The 19,792-nt window shown below is 38.4% G+C and overlaps 1 protein-coding gene across 1 annotated transcript in view; it reads right to left on the minus strand.

Annotated features, from left to right (window-relative positions):
• The window catches only part of HECW1 (HECT, C2 and WW domain containing E3 ubiquitin protein ligase 1), a gene marked incomplete at its 5' end in the record, with an annotated part of 167,334 nt that overhangs the window by 41,007 nt on the left and 106,535 nt on the right, over positions 1 to 19,792 (minus strand). The window contains 5 exons of the mRNA XM_083379003.1: positions 1,068 to 1,202; positions 1,585 to 1,770; positions 6,729 to 6,850; positions 9,017 to 9,150; positions 16,219 to 16,369. Of these exons, the coding sequence (XP_083235129.1) occupies positions 1,068 to 1,202; positions 1,585 to 1,770; positions 6,729 to 6,850; positions 9,017 to 9,150; positions 16,219 to 16,369 (728 nt within the window). The remainder of the gene's footprint in view (positions 1 to 1,067; positions 1,203 to 1,584; positions 1,771 to 6,728; positions 6,851 to 9,016; positions 9,151 to 16,218; positions 16,370 to 19,792) is intronic.

Raw genomic sequence — 19,792 nt, forward strand, 5'->3', positions numbered from 1 at the left:
CAATGTTTTATACCTGGGCAACAAAAACCTCCCTCCTCCCCTCCCTACCTCCCCCCTATCTCCCCCCCTCCCCCTCTCCCTCCTCCCTCCCCTGCCTCCCACCCCTCTACTTCCCCTCCTCCCCCCCTCCCCCCCCGACTTCCCAGAGCAAAATACAAGGTATATGTCTAAAAAGCAATCATAAACAATCATATACTAACAATTATAAACTCTAAAATCCATCACTCTCTAGCTTATATAGAGTAAACCAATCCTTAACAATACTAAATATGTATAAAGAACTAAAATAAAAGAAAACTAGCATCATTCCCATCTATGTTCTTCCACAATTCACAACGGAATCACAACAGCGGACCGGGATCAAACTCTATATGAATTGACAGCTAGATAATTGTAGGACTGCCTACTTTAAACTTGATCTATAAGAATGCACTTCACAAAATTCAAGAAATTCTAAGAGGACCTCTACTATGTAAAATTTTGGATGGGGAAGTAAAAAAATTTTTTTTTCCAATTATACACTATATCCCAATAAAACACTTCACTTCCAGAAATTCAGATAGCATCATACATGATGGCTATTCGGAAAGTAGTCAAACAGGGGCTGTTCCAGATAGTATTTCCCATCTGATATGCCTGAGCTGAATTCGAGCTTTATTGTATGTTCATACAATGTTATGTCTTTTAAAAATTATTGTTATGTTTATTGGTATTTGATGCAATCCACCAAAAATTCATATAAAATCAGCAGTATGCAAATGTATCAAATATTATTTCCAGTTTCCCTGGTTTTTTTATAGGTATAAATTTAACAAATATATAAACTTGTCATGCTATATAAACCCAAGCAAAACTGCCTCTAACAACCTGCATGTTTATTTCTCAGAGATAAGCAAATAAACAATCCCTTTAAAAAAAAGTCATAAATATATATAACAGTGCTATTTAAAATTCATGCTAAAAACTAGCATCTGCTTTTACTAAAATGAATCTGAAGAAATCCTTAGGTTCTAATGCCCATATTTATGTAGCAATTCCAATAAATTAGGGGAAGCAGGAAAACATACCTCTCCAGCACTATAACTACGGAGTCTCTGAAGATGCTGTCTGTGGGTCAAGTGGTTGGGTAGACGGCCATTCTGAAGTGGAATTCTGGGGTCAATGAAAGTGGTAGCACGACTGTTGTGGTCAACAAAGAAAGACTGCAATAGACGAATATTAAGAATCAGAAATAATATTAAGAGAGCTACCAGAATTAATAATATGGAAAACAGGATGTAACATGATTTCTAATCTGATTTTTTTAGTTTAAGAAATTAAATGGTTAAATACAGTGTGAATAATGTACTGAAAGTAGACTGAAGGATTGTCTACATTATATAGACTAAGTAAAGCAATACGGATAATTATTTTAAGATCTATATTCCTGAATAAATACTGCATGAAGGCATCTGAGGATAAGCCAAAACCCTCCAGTTAATATACTGATATTCCCCACCTTTCACACACACCAGCATTTCTGCCCAACAAATACCTATAATTTTTTACGCAGAATTAAATACTAACTTCATTTCATTCTTATACCTTGCCTTGTTGATCAGTTTTGATTTCCCAGCCTCGTGGGAGTTCCAACTGTGTATCAGCGAACATGTTGATGAAATTTACTAGGTCCCTATTATGCTGATACCTCTCAAAATTCCGAGCATCTCTGCGGATTTTCAGAATCATATGTTTCAAGCAGGTGCTATTGGTGAAAACTCGATAGGCACTCTGAATACAAAGAAAAAAAGTAGGACAATTCAAATGCATTGTTGCAAAATAACTATGATTAGCTTTTGCCAAAAAAATCCCAACCTACTAACCATGTGTGCCTTTTTAATATAGCAATTATCTATAGCAAATACCAATTTGGCAAAGCCCTCCTAGCAACAATCACAAACTGGTCTTGCAACAGAAAAACAAAATTCCAGGAGGGCTCCCACACGGTGAGCTGCTAGGACAGGAATAGTGCTATTTCCTCCTTCCAAGTCCTGCTACAAGTCATTAGAGTGATCTATCCAATTCCTTCTCATGCCCATGCCTGAAATCTCTCAGAATTCATATAATTTTTTCAGAGTTCTTTGTAATTATCATTATTAATATACTAATAAATATTCTTCTTTGAATCACATAATTATTAGCCTTTGCTATTTCATTAGTACCGCCTTTTTCTACATTGTTGAAGAACATTGTCTTTCTTCTTTCCATCTTTTTTATTTTAAGATTAGAATAGTTACAGACAGTGGTGGGATTCAGCACCACTTCGGCAGAACCAGTAGCTAATTTTTTGTTGCCTCCGGAAGCAACATCCACATAAGGAATCGGTTGTTCGCATATTTGAATCCCACCACTGGTTACAGATAATATAGCAGTTCACAAGCTGAGGAGTGGGAACTTATGGTCTTTCTAGCAGTGCTCTCAGTTATCTCAGGCAGCATGATCAGCTCCAAAAGATAACAGGACTGATCATTTACGAACATGAGTTTTCTACTCCTTTGCTAAGTGTTAGACAAACTAACTAAACCATTTTGTCCTCTGTGAAAGTTAATAAATCTAATATTTTGTATATACTTGTTTGAGACTATAAATAAAGGTATCAAGTTGCTCAGAACTGTGATTAGTACTATAGCCATAATTGCAGAGAAGCTAAAAATTCAGTTATCTAGGATTTGGGAAATAATTACTAAACATTAGTCAAGAAAGTTCATAAATTCAGAGCAGATTTCAGATGAAATGCACTGGAAGTTCTACTATAAATTATTAGAATACATTCAGCCAAATATCAGTATTCCCAGGCAAATGAGCTTCTTTATATGTTCTAGAGGTAATTTATTGTCCCATTACAATATCAGTAAGGGGAAGCACTTGGACTCTAATGAACCACATTTCTTTTTATTGCCTGTGCCTGTGATTTTGGTGTGCTGATCAATTATCATTCGCTATATTTTTCTGCTGTTGTAATACATATATTACTATAAACACACAAGTCTTAACTGTAGGTAACAGGATCCCCCTTGTGTTCAAGGCAACCCATAAAAGTACTTTGGTTAACTAGTATGGTCACATAGAATCAGTATTTTTTTAAATGGTTTACCTGCTTTTTAATTTTGGTTTGTAGATATTTAGGGCTGTATATATTTGGAGTTCATTAGTTCAAGCCTGTCATCCATTAGCACTAAACAGTCCTTTTAATAGCCTTCTTTAAACATAATGCAGACGGATTTCATAATTTTTAAAAAGCTCTTCAAGGAAATAAAATGCTTGTTTATTATTGTAGCTGTAACTGCTGGTAATGTTTTCCAACTTATTCATGGTCATAATTAATCCTTTTAACCCTAATTCAAGGTTATGACATTAGGCTTGAATGCATGTGGCATATTTATTTTACAGGTGGAATTTGAATAACAGATGATTGGTTTGGTCATTTGCTTTCTTTGGATTGTGGGTTAAAAAAAGGATGTTTTATAAAAAAAAATACTCCTGTTGAGGAAACCTATTGATACTAGTCAAAACCACACTCATGTAGAATAAATTCAAATCTCATAATTACAGAAAATGAATTTTATGCTTTATGACTGCTAGTAAGTGACACATTGTGACTTCCTCTTGGATCAATGTCAGGATAACCATATGTTACTGTAAATGGCAATAACATTGCAGATGAATTCTTATTAAACAATGAATACTCACGTGTTGGAACAAATAGGTTTGTAGGCTTTATTTTTCTGGATTGTTGCAACTTTCTGGTGTGGCTAATTCAGGTGAAAAAACCCAGATATGTGTGAACCTAACCCAGTCCAGTCATTTTATCCCTGCAATGCTTATAACAGGGCTTTTCAACCAGTGGTACGGGTAGCACCTGTGGTACATTGGCACCTGGCAAGTGGTACGCGACCATCCTAGAAAAGTGGTAGCGGGGGAGGGGAATGAGCTGAACCCGTGGCAGCACCGCACAAGACTGAGAGAGAGATGGCTGGAGCTGCAGGGCTGTCAGGCCTCAGTGAAAGCACCAGGATAAGGACCAGGCTCCAGCTGGAGCTCGGCACTGATCCTGGCGCTTCTGAACCCAGAAGAAGCACTGATCAGCTGGAATGTGGCAGCATCTCCAGGGTTTTGTGATTTACATTCAGATGCTTGGCAACTGATTCATATTTATGACAGTCACAGTGTACCAGGGTCATGTGAAGTGACCAAAACCTGCTGCAACCACCCAGCAGAGGGGGGGAAATAAAAACCAAACAGCCCACCCTCACCCCCACTGCCAATCCTCAACAGAAATGCTCACAGGAATGAAAACCTCAGACAGGAGGAAGAGCGCCACCGGGCAGGCAGGTGTTTTGCTCGGTTGTGGCTTGGAGGGCACTTTTTTCAGTGCCATTGTAACTTTGAACAGTCACTAAGCGAACTGTTGTAAATTGAGGACTACCTGTACTTCATCATTTGTTTCCTCTTTTTTTTGGTCATCAAGTTTTTGACACCTTGCTAGGTGACTGGTGGTACTCGGATGTTGCCATATCCTAAAAGTGGTACAACGGGTGAAAAGGTTGAAAAGCCCTGGCTTATAATACCAAGGGCAGACCATCTGACACTTCTCAGCACAGTGACTTGTCATGAACTTACAAAATACCTTTAAAAATACCCTTCACACAATTGAAGGTAAAATGGAGGAAACGTTAGTTAGAATGTGCCAACTGAACTTCGAAACAAAACAACTCAATTCTTTGTTTGTCTCCCAGCTGATGTCAGGGTAGTTAAAGTCCCCCATTATTATTTTGGTGTGCTTCATGCACATTGTGGTTAACTGATTAGCATTTGCTCTGTTTGTTTGAGTGGCTTCTGGTATACACTTATAGCAATGCCATTCCCCCCCCCCCTTTTATATAAACCCATATGCATCCAAGGAGCCTTTCATCCTTAGTTTTATGAATTTCTGTAGAGTGTAGTGATTTCTTATGCAAGTAAAAAATTAAGACCTAAGAAAAAAGTAGTTGGATGGAACTCCATGTCCTCTTTTGTTAGGTCTGTTTCTTGTGAACAGTTTATATCCTTCCAGCAGTACATTCCAGTACTTTCATCCCACCAAGTTTCAGTAATGATAACTATAGTATAACTGCCATCATGTACAAGTTCACTCTCTTTGCTTCTTAAACTTTAAGGAATAGTGTATAGGCATTTGAGTCCTTTATTGTTGACCCTGCATTTGCTTTTTACATCTCGTATTTTGTATCTGAATTCCCCTTCCCCCCATCACTTCCTAATTGGTTGTCTTGGGGTTCATGCTTGGTTATCCTTTTCCTTCAGGTTTAAATTAAAGCCGTTTGGATAAACTAAACCAGACATGTCAAACTCGCGATGTTACGTGACATCATGCAACATATCAGAGCTTTTTAAACCATTGCTGGCAATGGGGTGGGCATGGCTTCCTGATGACATGTCCAGCCCACGGGCTGGCAGTTTGACACCCTTGAGCTAAACCAATCTTTTTTGAAACAGATTCTTCCTGGTTCTTGTAAGGTGCAGCCCATCCCGACAGAAGCCCTTCCTGTAAATAACAGATGTGAATCTGAAGTTCTCTCAACGGCACCACCCGTTAAGCTAGTGGCTTACTTTTAAAATTCCCTATTCCCTCACTGGATGTTGATTTTTCGTTAGTACAGATAGAAACACACACACACACACACACACACACACACACCTGTGTTTCTAACTCTTTGGCTTTCATGCCAAGCTGCTCATAGTCTCTTAATATTACTTTCAAGTTCTTTGTCATATCACTCATCCCCACATGAAAGAGGACAGAAGGTTAATAATCTGTGGACTTTATTATTTTAGTAAGGTTCTCAGTCACATCTTTGATCTTGAGAAACAACTTAGCTTACTAGAGTGATTATCTAGTCTACAAATTGATTCTGTTTCTCTGAAAAATAAATCTACCCCCAATAAACACCTTTTTTTTCTTGGGGAAATCTGGGTTTTGTGTCACTAGAACATTTGATAAGGTCCCTTCTCCAGATGCTTACATGCTTTCTTCCAGGGTGAGGATATAAAATCAATTGCTCAGCTCCAGCTGGGCTGGATTGGACTGCACTAAACAATAGGGATATTGTTCTTTCTTTATTTTTTTCTATGAGTGACATGCTGCCAGTTGTCTATCTCTAAAGCTTCATCTAAAGATTTATTTCTTCTGATAGTTGTTTGTCCCTTATGGTGTTCAATTTGGATACACTTGTCTTCTTTTGGATGGAGTTTCTTGTTTTGTTTGTTGAGTCTCGGAATACCTAGACCTGCCTCTAGACCCTTTATTTTTTTGTTTGAGTAATTTAGTTTACATTTGTACATGTGTAATTTAAATCTTCTATAGCAGGGATCGGTGCCATGGAGAAAGGTTTTTCCGCAGACCAGAGACGGTGTGGTTTTTCGTACTGCCTGCATCCCACAGATGGGGCTCAGTTTGTTTTTGCTGCCCGGTTGCTGACATGCTGCGGACCAGTGCCAGTCCATGGACTGAGAGTTGGGGATCCCTGTTCTATAGACATGAATACCTACATAGAACATATAATCTAACAGAAATCACCCTTTCATAAATCATTTGCTTGAGTAAGAATAATACATATGAGAAATGAAACACTCCCCCCAAAATATCACTAAAGTAAGTCACTAACCCGTATAGCAGAGAATCAAATACTTACATAATTTGCATGGAGCACTGTGAAAAATTCAGGATTGGTAATGAACTTTACAGCTGGTGACTGCAGCAATAAAGTGATTTTTTGAGAATTCACAGGTGAAACAGATATTTCTCTTCTAATTTCTGAAACAAAATGGTAAATGTATAAATTATAACAAAAAAATATTTGTATCATTCCAGTCTTCATATCTTTTGCTCTCTCTTATTTTCCTGAATGATTCTATGCATAATCATTTTGCCTTTCCCCAATATATTGGTTAAAATATTCATTATTACCACTCTTTTCCAATAGTTAGACTTGTGGTTTTTTTATTATACTAACTTTTCAGCTTTAAAAAATAATTTTCAGTGTAACAACAAATTGATTAAATATTTTTTACCAATGACTGTTAAAGGTTAACAGTGTTTATTTAATTATTAGAAGATTAACAGGATAAAATGTATACAAATATCTGGAAGCTATCATGACTTGAGTCTCTAATTTATATTTTTAACAAATTTATATTGAACACTTAGTCAATCAATATGGGCAAAATGAAAAGATGACTGATCTTTTTGGATAATATTATCCACTATTTTAATCCTGCACCAATACTATATTTCCATTTTGTAACAATAAAATATATGTAAAAGTTCACTAAAAGACATTTCAAAGATTTTTTTGATATACTTAGAAATTATAGGCTAAAAATGCATTTTTAAAATAAGATTAGCAGGTATTATCTGCCATGATGATGTCATCCATTAGGTCATGTCCTACTCTTGGTGATTCTATGGGCCAGGTCTCTCCACATCATATGCTATTAAATCAGTGCTAATTTGTAGATACAGGTTTCCCCAAGACAATCTGTCTTCCAATAGTGTAGCAATTTCAGGTGCACTTGAGTACATCTTCTTTGCTGTTTGGTGTCCTCTTATTCTCTTTCCTTCAATCCTTTCCAGCATTGTAGATGTATCTATAAAACTAGTTCTTTGCACAGTGTTCGAAGTATGATAATTTTATCTTGGTAACGTATATCTCAAGAGGAACTCTGGCTTGATTTTTTGAATGATGCCTTTGTTTTGTTTTTTACTATCCATGATATTCTCAGAAGCCTTTTCCAACTTCAAATTTTAAAAGATCTCATTATAGGAGCCATGGTCCGCAGCAGTTAGTATGTAGTATTGCAGGCTAATTCAGCTCGCTGCCAGGAGTTTGATTCTCATTGGCTCAAGGTTGACTCAGCCTTCCATCTTTCTGAGTCAGTAACATGGGAACCCAGATTGCTGGGGGTAATATGCTGACTGTAAATAACTTAGAGAGGGCTTTAAAGCACTATGAAGTGATATATAAGTCTATTGCTATATCCTGTTTTTTCAAAACCAAGTTCCATAGTGTGTCACAAGAAAAATAATTGCCTACATGATTTGGAACTTTGTAGGTATACATACAGCCTGCATATTGAATATCTTTTTCAAGACTATTATTCTTGTAACCAGGTATTAGTCTGCATTAGTCTATGTGTTAATGGTTGATCTTAAAAGGTTGATCTTCATTATTAATTCTAAGGCTGTTTCCTATATCTGTTGTCATTAATTTGATCTTCTGTATGTTTAACCTTAGTCCAATTTTTTTCACTCTGCTTCTTGACTTATTACTAGAACTTGCAGACCATTATTAGGTATTAGCAAAAGGCACTTCACTTGAGAATAATCTGAGTTTATTATTTGAGACTAATCACATATATGGACTATCTCCTCCTGAACTGAAAAATATTTACCAACAAGAGAAGTCTCCCCCCCCACCCCAAAAAAGCAATACTAGTTCATTGGACACTCACACAAACATATAATGTCTGCTTGGTTACAAAATATATCAAAGAAACAAGAATTTATCCATGTTTTTGCAATAAAAGAAGACATACAGTAATATGCTGCATGGTAAACAAAGATGTAATGAGTACACTCTTTGAGGAACACAAAATCCAAGCTTTTCATTGCATATAAAGTGTTTCTGCAGTAGCGCTCTAGTGCCTGTTGATACACTTTTCAATTTTCTAACATGCAATTACACTTTGGAACTGAGTCTATGTCTATTTAGAAATGATTTCCATAATTATAATGATCTCCTTGGAATTTCCTCACTTGCAATTTGAAATGATAGAGTTACTGCTAAGAATGTAAGCTTACTTTTGCCCCAAGTTGCTCTTTTCCCTCTTAAATGGATGATTTAATTATCCATTTTAAATGAAAAATATTATATTTTTATGCAAAGTGAAGAATACCATCCGACCATAGAAAAAGCCTTACCTGTATTTGCCTGGGAAGGGTATGCTTCGTAATCACTGCCTCCTCCAGGACCTGGGAGTCTTTCCACATGACTGCTAACAACAGCGCCCTCTTCTGTTCTGTCTGTAGCAATAGTTCGCTGTATATTTTGATATCTTGATTTTGGCAAAGGAAAGAAACAGAAATATCTTAATCACCTGCATATCTGAAATTAGGAAAAGAAACCTTCCAATGTCTCTGTGTGTCTACTGTTAAAATTCATCTGGATTGAAAATTTTAACTCACATGAAATTACTGCCTTTTTGTTCAAATACATCCAGTAACATAAAATGTACTGATAAAAAACAACCATAGAATTCAAACTAAGCATAAAACCATAATTAAAAAGAACAATATAAAAGAATAATTTAAAAATGTGTCTGATCATTAAAACTGCCTTGTTAATTGCAAGTTAACTATATCGAACAAGGTGTTTCTATATAATTGAATATAAAGCCAAGGCTGCAGATAATTTGCCCCATTTCATCTTTTAGAAAGAAAGTAATACTTTGGGAGGAACAACCTCCCCATCTAAGGGATAAAATACTAAGGGAAAACATGCACTATTGCTAAATGCCTATGGAGATTCTCAGTCATTTATTTATTTATTTATTTTATTGCATTTATATACCGCCCTTTCCCTGAGGACTCAGATCATAGTTGTCTCAAAGTCATCCAGATCATAGTTGTCTCAAAGGACAACTTTGTCCCATAAGGCAACTGGACTTTCTTGTTTTTCTTTAAAGATGTTTCACTTCCCATCCAAGAAGCTTCTTCAGCTCTAAACAGATGATAGGGAATGGAAGGATTTATACTCCTTGCAGATAGCTGGTCATTTGCATTCTTTCTTCCATTCCCCACCATCTGGTCATCGCTGAAGAAGCTTCTTGGATGAGAAGCAAAACATCTTCAAAGATATACAAGAAAGTCCAGTTGCTTAGTGAAAAAACATTTTGAGATGCAGTAATGCTGTTCTAGCCCATAAAATTTACTGTACATATTGCTTAAGGTACTGTATTGTTCAATGCCATCTTCCATGCTATTTCTTTAACTCAGGAAGATTTTGCTATACAGACCTTTGGGTATAGCCTATAATTTTATTTCATTTGTACAATTAAGCTGACTTTGTAATAATGCCGCTTGGGGTGTGTGTGTGAAAGCCCTAATAAGCAGGCATACTGTATACATAGAATGAAGGCTACTGCTAAGTTTGTAAAGCCGCCCTGAGTCTTCGGAGAAGGGCGGGATATAAATGGAATTAAAAAAAATAAATAAAAAATACACACACATAATGATTTTACGTTGCATGTCATCTTGAATGCTGCATAACTAATGCAAGGGTGAGGCAAAAAGCTTTCTTTAAGCAAACAAACATGGCTTGTTTCAATAAACCCTTATGGAATCTGTAAAGAGATTGAAAAAGCAGGATAGAAAAAAGTATTGCCATTTTTGAATTTAGCACTGGAGAATATTCCTGAAAATATCACAAATCACCAAATGAATAAAACAGATGAGTAATCAAATCAATCAATCTAGAGTTCTCATTTGAGAAACGAATGATCATGCTCAATTAATCAGACAAATTATGTAAAAATCTTGCTCACTGTAGATATCAGCAATGGTGAGAAAGAGAAAAGGATAACTAGATCAAGGTGGATGGATTTGATTACAGCAATGATGTGTGAAGTATTGGAAGATCTGGAAGGGCTATTTGGGGACAGTTCTTTGATGGCATATAATTAAAAAAAATCAAAATAAGTTTCAAAAGGTCATGCCAAATTGCTCTTAACAGTTTATGTAACTTGTTTAGTTTTAATAGTTAAAAATTCAGGTAGACCACATTTAAAAATATAAGTTGAGAGTAAATGAAAATCAGCAATTGTGTTCTAGCATTTACCCAAAAAGTCTGTAAATTCTATTTGTAGCATATTACTGTTTTGAATCTTACAATACTTGGCTGGAAAACACATAGGCTGAAGACTCAGATAGTCTCGTTCAAATATTTTACAGAGAATAATGTTATGACTCACAGATGTCTGAATTCATGTAACTTCCTTGGGACTATGATAAATAATAAAAATGCCTTCTTAAAGCCTTCCATCTGCATTTAACTTTTGCCCGCCAAAAGAATGCATGGGACATTTAAATTAAATAAAATGTTTAGTCTGGGGAATTTTGTTACTTGCTGCCTTTTAACAACTAAACTAATACCTTTAGCACAGGCATGTCAAACTCACGATGTCACGTGACATCATGCAACATATGGGACTTTTTTCCCATTGCTGGCAATGGGGTGGATGCAGTTTCGGTGTGACGCATACAGCCCGCAGGCCAGCAGTTTGACATACCTGCTTTAGCAAGTACATTGCTGAAATGTACTTTACTTAAATATCTTATTGTTAGTCCTTGACTTACAATAGTTCTTTTGGTGACTGCTCAAAGTTACAACAGCACTAAAAAAATGAGTTTTCACATGTATGATTGTTGCGGTATTCACGTGGTCATCTGATCAAAATTTGGATGCTTGGCAACTGGTTCATATTTATGACAGTTGCAATCTCCCAGGGTCATGTGATCACCTTTTGCAACCATCTGACAAAGAAAGTCAATGGAGAAGCCAGATTCACTTAACAATCCATGTTACTAAATTAACAACTGTAGTGATTCACTTAGCAACTGTGACAAGAAAGGTCATAAAATGGGGAAAAACACTTAACTGTCTAGTTTAGCAATAGAAATTTTGGGCTCAATTGTGGTCGTAAGTCATGTGAGACTTGTTCCTTGTATAGAGTTGTTCCTTGGTTATCTGATATTAATTTGTTAGCTTTATACAGCTCTCAGATTTCATCTGCACTTAGTGATCACAACACACGTGCTTTTTTTCTTGTTAAAAATTTCTTCATTTAAAATTAGATTTTAAAAAATGTAATCTTAGAGTGCGAAGTTAAATTATACATGCATTTATAGTTGCTGTTAAAAAGACTGGAAGCAGCTCCTTTATAATCTTTTCAATTTCTGATTTCTTTCTTACTTATTCACATTCTCTTTTATTTACTTTGTTTCTATTCTAATATTTATACTGCTTTTATTTGTTCAATAAAGTTTGTTCAATAAAAATTATATATAACAAGAGCCATGGTGGCACAGTGGTTAGAGTGCAGTATTGCTGGCTAGTTCTGCTGACTGCCAGGGGTTCTATCCTCACCAGCTCAAGGTTGAGTCAGCCTTCCATCCTTCTGAGGTTAGCAAAATGAGCACCTAGATCAGTGATGGTGAACTTTTTAGAGGCTGAGTGCCCAAACTGGAACCCAAAACTCACTTACGTATCACCGGGTGCTGGATGGGTATGGCCCATTGGGTGGGCATGGCTACGGTGGTCATGGCAGACTGGGTGGGTGTGGCCAGGGTGGGCGTGGCTACCTCAATGTTGCTCCTGGGGAGGGATGTCTGTGGGGGCTGGGCAGGTTTGGGGAAGATCCAGGGGGGTCTCTGGCGGGTGGGGTGCTGGGCAGGTTTGTCCTGCAGGGTGAGGTGAGGCAAAGGAGGAGGCAGGGTGGGGGTTAGGGTTAGGCCACCGCTGCTTTCCCCCCAGGATGGAGCACCCCACCGCTGCTCACACCCAGTGGCGAAGGTGGAGTTTGGGAGGCAGCGGCAGGGTGTAGCCCAGGTGTGGCCCAGTAGCAGCAGCAAAGCTCATCCTCCCCACTCAAGCGGCCACCAGTGGCTCCTCAGCTCCATCCGAGTTGAAGAAAGTGGAGGAGCAGCAGTGGGATTGCTCTCAATAAGGCAGGCACACACGAGCAAGCGATGCACCCGGCTCTTATTGAGAGCAATCCCGCTGCTGCACCTCCACTTTCAACTTGGACGGTGCCGAGGTACCCAAGCTGCTGCATTGCCTGCCTCCCCCTCCCTCTCCCTCCATGCCTCGGGCTGGCACCGCCAGCAGCTTGCTCAGGTCCATTAGGCTGCTGTTGCTGAGGAAAAGAGTGGTGAGGTTTTGTGCCAGCTGGCTGGTCAAGCAAGGAGTAGGTCAGGGGATGGTGGCTGGCTGGCTGGCTGGCTGGGGAGGGGGATCATGGCTGATTGGGGGGGATCTCCCAAGTCTCAGGGCAGTGGCATTGGCAGCTCCCCCCACCCAGCCCATTTCCCAGGTTCTGTTGCCGGTAGCAGCTCCCTCAGCGAGCATCCCACAGCTCTCACTGTCAAGTTTCCATTTCACAAGCTTCCTAAAGCTGAGGAGAAGTGCAGTTAATGAGCCACCAGGCGGGTCTGGTGGGTAGCATTGCCTTCTGGTTTTCCTGCTGCAGCATTGACTACTGGTGTTGCCCTCCTTAGAGGAGGGCATGGTGATTAGTTGGTGGCCACGCCACAAATTTATTTATTTATTTATTTATTTATTTATTTATTTATTTATTCGTTTTATATACCGCCCTTCTCCCGGAGGACTCAGGGCGGTGTACAGAGCAAAGTAAGTATACAATAAAGCAACAATAAAACAAATAAAACCCCAAATCTATCAGGCCAGGCCGGCTTGCTGGAATAGATAGGTTTTTAAATCTCGCCGGAAGGTGCGAATGTTGGGGGCCATCCGGATTTCGGCTGGTAAGCGGTTCCAGAGGATTGGCGCACCCACCGAGAATGCTCTCCCCCTGGGGGTCACCAGCCGGCATTCTCTGACCGGTGGCACCCTGAGGAGGCCCTCTCTGTGGGAGCGCACAGGACGGAGGGGTGTTGACGCTGGCAGTAGGTGCTCCCGTAGGTAAACCGGACCCATGCCATGTAGGGCTTTGTATGTCATCACTAGCACCTTGAATTTCACCCGGAAGGCAACTGGAAGCCAGTGCAGCTCACGAAGCAGAGGTGTAATATGGGAGTATCGGGGAGCCCCCAAAAGCGTTCGTGCAGCTGCACTCTGTACCAGCTGAAGCTTCCGAGTGATTCTCAAGGGCAGCCCCATGTAAAGAGCGTTGCAGTAGTTGAGACGAGAGGTCACAAGTGCATGGGTGACTGTACGCAAGGCATCCAGGTCCAGATAGGGTCGTAGCTGGCGCACCAGACGAACCTGAGTGAAGATTGATCATCCCCCAAACCCCACCATTGTCAAAGGAGGAGAGGAATGGGGAGAAGAAAGAGGAAAATTGGCCGAGCCGGCCAGGCACCGAAGCTCCACCAAAAAGCAGGGAGTCTATTTGTGAGCCTGCCTAGCCTGCATCAACCTTGCTCTCCACAGGGCGCTGCAGCTGATCCGAGGCATGAAGAGCACGGCTGATGGGTAAGCTCATAGTAGACGTGCACACAGACTCTGCTGCTTTTGGCGGCGCTTCTGATCAGCTGCAGCAACCCTAACCACATCGCTGTCAAAGGAAAAAAGTGGAGTCTGTGTGTGCTCCTGCCTTGCCCATATCAGCCAGGCTCTCTATGGCATGTAGTAAAAGTGCTACACTCAATTTGCCAGCAAATTTGGAAAACTCAAGTGGCCACAGGATTGGAAAAGATCAGTTTACATTCCAATTCCAAAGAAAGGCAGTGCCAAAGAACGTTCAAACTATTGCACCATTGCACTCATTTCTCATGCTAGTAAAGTTATGCTTAAAATCCTACAAGCTAGACTCCAGCAGTATGTGGATCGAGAACCACCAGAATTACAGGCAGGATTTTGAAGAGGCAGAGGAACTAGAGATTAAATTGCCAACATACGCTGGATCATGGAGGAAGCTAGAGAGTTCCAGAAAAACATCTACTTCTGCTTCATTGACTATGCTAAGCCTTTGATTGTGTGGATCATTACAAATTGTGGCAAGTTCTTAAAGAGATGGGCGTACCAGACCATCTTATTTGTCTCTTGAAAAACCTATATGTGGGCCAAGAAGCAACAGTGAGAACTGGACATGGAACCACTGATTGGTTCAAAACTGGGAAAAGAGTCCGGCAAGGCTGTATACTGTCACCCTGCCTATTTAACTTATATGCAGAGCACATCATGAGAAAGGCAGGGCTAGATGAATCAAAAGTTGGAGTTAAGATTGCCGGAAGAAATATCAACAACCTAAGATATGCAGATGATACCACTCTAAAGGCAGAAAGTGAAGAAGAACTAAAGAGTCTCTTGTTGCAGGTAAAGAAGGAGAGTGCAAAACTTGGGTTGAAACTTAACATTAAGAAAACCAAGATCATGGCATCAGGCCGTCTCAATTCCTGGCAAATAGATGGGGAAGAAATGGAGGTAGTGACAGATTTTATTTTCCTGGGCTCCAAGATCACTGCAGATGGGGACTGTAGCCAAGAAATTAAAAGACACTTGCTCCTGGGGAGGAAAGCAATGGCAAATCTAGACAGTACACTAAAAACCAGAGCATTACCCTGTCAACAAAAGTGCGTAGAGTCAAGGTTATGGTCTTCCCAGTTGCAATGTATGGCAGTGAAAGCTGGACCATAAAAAAGGCTGAGCGCCAAAGAATTGAGGCCTTTGAACTATGGTGCTGGAGAAGACTCCTGTGAGTCCGTTGGACTGCAAGGCGATCAAACGGTCAGTCCTAGAGGAGATCAACACTGACTGCTCTTTAGAAGGCCAGATCCTGAAGTTGAAACTCAAATACTTTGGCCACCTAATGAGAAGGAAGAGAAGAGCTTAATGCTGGGAAAGATTGAGGGCAATAGAAGAAGGGGACGACAGAGAATGAGGTGGTTGGATGGAGTCACTGAAGCAGTAGGTGTGAGCTTAAATGGACTCCAGCAGATGGTAGAGGACAGGAAGGCCTGGTGGAACGTTGTCCATAGGGTCACGATGGGTCGGACATGACTTTGCAGCTAACAACAACAACAACTACATATTGTATCCGCTGAGGAATTTACTTTTGAACTCTGTGGCTAACCTTGGGCAAATACATTTATGTTGGGGCAAAATAAATACAAAGTGTCTGCCAAATAGAGTCACTGATTAAACTTTGATTCAAGTACACTGAACTAAAGAACATTTTATACATTTTCTAAAATCATTTTAATACACAGACACAATATTATATATTATATAATCTCTTCAGTTATAGCTATGTATGTTTAATGAGCCTTACTGGGCAAATATATGATGTATTTCTTTTTTGAGTTAGTGTGTGCTAAAGCATGGGATTGTGAAAATATATGCTTTTTTGCTTTTTTGTCTATTATATTTTGGCCCAAAAACATACCGCCGATTGAGTTGCTCCATTTGTTGAATTGATCCAGATCTGCGTATTCCATCAGGAGTAGCTGCAGCTGTAGGCCGTTGCCAAGTTGTGGTTCGATTTACATGATCCACATAAAATACTCGTCCATGACTGTCTATCCGAGCTTCCCAGTCTTATGTTTTTTTTGAGGGAGTTGGGGTGGGGGACAAAAACAAATTAGTTTTAGTGGGAATATCCACAATATAGATATTGTAAATTGAGCCTATGAATGTCATATTTCCCCTAAAATCTATAAAGTTATGTAAACGTATTTCCATAAATAAATAGAAGCAGAGTTTCTATCAAAAAACATTACAATCAGCATAGGAGCTGATGTATTATTCTTATTATATAAGTCATTATTCGTGAGAACCTGGTCTTAAAGGACAACATATAAATGATTAATTTAATAAGTAACATGCATACATTCAAGAAGGTGTGCTACACTGCCCAACTGCATCTGTGCTCCCACCATCCTCTGTTCTGACACTGTAATTATTGGGATTTAAAGTAATAATAAAGCCCCAAATCAGGCCAATGTATCATTTCAAAGATTAGATTTACGGATATATCAGGTGAACTAGTCAACATAGCTAATCTCACTGGGGAAAAATGAGATAATAATCAAAAGTCATTACTACAGTTTTGCTTCTTGAGTTTCCTAATCCATTCTCCATTATAAAGTCAGGAACTAAAATGGAAAACCTGCATTTACAGTACAATTATCCATGGTTGTTTAGGAAGTTGAAATCCCACAGCATTAGAAATACTTTATGTTCTCCATTCCATCTATAAGCAATGGAGCTGCTCTGGGTAATGAAATGATCGACAAAGTCCTCACACACATGATGTATATATATTACCATATAGTTTCCAAATTAAGGTTAATGTCTCAGTATAACATAAATATACAGTACATTTTAAGGGCTAATATTCTGCAAGAAATAGGAAATCCAAAAAATCTATTTTATTCCAAATTTTGCCTTGTTTGTAATGTTTCTATTTTTTATAAGAATATTTTCTAAAAAATTGAATGGTATTTTTTTAGTGATAGATGAAAATATACATAGCAATAAGCCAAGAATAGGATATACATTATTGTTTGGCATATAATACTAAAAGATTAACTATGATTAGATGGATAGGACGTAGATTGTAATAATTATTTTATAATGTGATGTTTGGGACACTGATTACTGAATCATTAAAGTCCAGAATGTAATAGAAGAAATTGGGAATTTGTTCAGTCAGTTTAAAATTGTGATGAATAATGAATGAATAATGAATATATATCATGTCACTTCATATATCACATAAAATGATTAATGCCAACAATTAATTAACCTACTGGCAATCTATAGAGAAAGACTGTAAATTTACTCCATATACTGTACATTATGTCATGTGTAAAAGATATAATTGGAATATCATGTCAAGATTATAGTGATAACAAAATAGTTTCATTTCAGCTATAATTGTGGTAACTTCATCCATATACTGAAAATATGTTAAATGGTTACAGATATTGGAATAATCAATAGATTATTGTTAACCAAACACTCTCTAGCTTTACACATTTATGTATACCGAGGACCTAAGAAGTGTGTAATTTCTATAATAGTAACTCCTATATGGAAGAGCATTCCTATGTTGGTTTCTACAAGGCCTTGAGAACCTGGTTTCTTCTTTGTGCACTGGATAAACCCATTCTGGAATGACTATTAATTAAAATATGGTATGTTATAGTTTAGGCCATGGTTTTCCCAGTTGCAATGTATGGCTGTGAAAGGTGGACCATAAGAAAGACTGAGCGCCAAAGAATTGAGGCCTTTGAACTATGGTACTGGAGAAGACTCCTGCGAGTCCCTTGGACTGCAAGGCGATCAAACCAGAGATCAACCGTGACTGGTCTTTAGAAGGGCAGATCCTGAAGTTGAAACTCAAATACTTTGGCCACCAAATGAGAAGGAAGGACTCACTGGAGAAGAACCTAATGCTGGGAAAGATTGAGGGCAAGAGAAGAAGGGGACAACAGAGAATGAGGTGGCTGGACAGAGTCACTGAAGCAGTAGGCATAAGCCTAAATGGACTCCAGAAAATGGTAGAGGACAGGAAGGCCTGGAGGAATATTGTCCATGGGGTCACAGTGGGTCGGACACGACTTTGCAACTAACAACAACAAAGACATGTGGACTTTGGGAATTTGAAGTCCACATGTCTTAAAGTTGCCAAGTTTGAGAAACAGTAAGTTAGATAAACAACTTAACATATACATATACATCAAATTTTAATGAATGATCTCTCAGCTTAAGAGTAGTTTACTTATTGCTAGAAAGCACTATTCAAAACATAAAATATTAAATCTTGAACTCAATGCAGATGCAATCTAAGAAACTGGATTTTAAAAAAAATCATTCCACTGAACCTTATCACTCCAATGTAATTTTCTTAAATCAAATTTAAAAAAATACAATTTGTGCAGCAAGTTTTCAATAGGTATAAACCACTGAAGAAAAAAAAACCTAAATTCAGAAACACAGAACCATGGCTGATTGCCCTCTAGTAACTAATGATGGGAGCTGTCTACCTGGCCTCTGCAGGATTACACTGGGTCTGATCTTTTGAAACTTTGAGTGGTTATGTGGCTGCCTAGCAGCACTGAAATAAACTCAGATTTGCCAATTCCATTCTCACAAAGTCATGGATCCCAGATTTTGCAATGATAATTCAATACAGGTAAATTTGCTAAATAACAGTGACAATGTTATTACTGAGTCCCAGTTTGGTCTAGTGGTTAAGGCATCAGGCTAGAAAGTAGGAGACAATGAGTTCAAATTCCATCTTAGACAGGAAAGTCAGCTGGATGACTTTGGGCCAATCACTCTCTCTCTCTCTCAATCCAATGCATCCCACAGGTTGTTGTTGCGGGGAAAATAGGAGGAGAAAGGTGTGAATCTCGTGTCATTCTACTTTTCTCAAAAACAAGAAAAAATGTACATTCAGTCAAACCAATATCAGATCCTATAGATAATAACTTTCTCAAATAATTATTGGGTACTTTGTTATTGTTCAAAACAATGCACTTAAAAAAATACACCAATATGCACGTGATAAGAGAAGAAATAATCAACTGTAATTATGAAAACAGCACGGAATCAAGGAAAACAAATCCTAGTGCATCTGTTAAAAAAAAGTATTTCAGGCATGAAAGGAAAAACAAAAAGGCAGATAATGGCACAGGTTATATCTGAGACAACCTAAAACCTTCAATCCAGGCTTCCTAACAAGCAAGATTATGTATCACAAATAGTTCCTAGATGGGTTTTTAAAGATTTCAATGCTATCCTAGCTACTCACTATAAGTAAGTTGTTCTGATATTTAAAAAAATGAAACAACTTTGCAACGTTCATCAGGCAAAACATGAGTGAAACTTTGACAGAATTGAAGAGTTCTTTCACTTTCAAAAAAAAATTGAAATTTCTCTTTTGAGAGTGACATGTAAGTATAGGAGATATTGATCTTTGAGGGTGAAGGTTCATTCTCTGAGCTTGAGGG

This window comes from Vipera ursinii, assembly GCF_947247035.1.
Source record: "Vipera ursinii genome assembly, chromosome: Z".
Classification (NCBI taxonomy): domain Eukaryota; kingdom Metazoa; phylum Chordata; class Lepidosauria; order Squamata; family Viperidae; genus Vipera; species Vipera ursinii.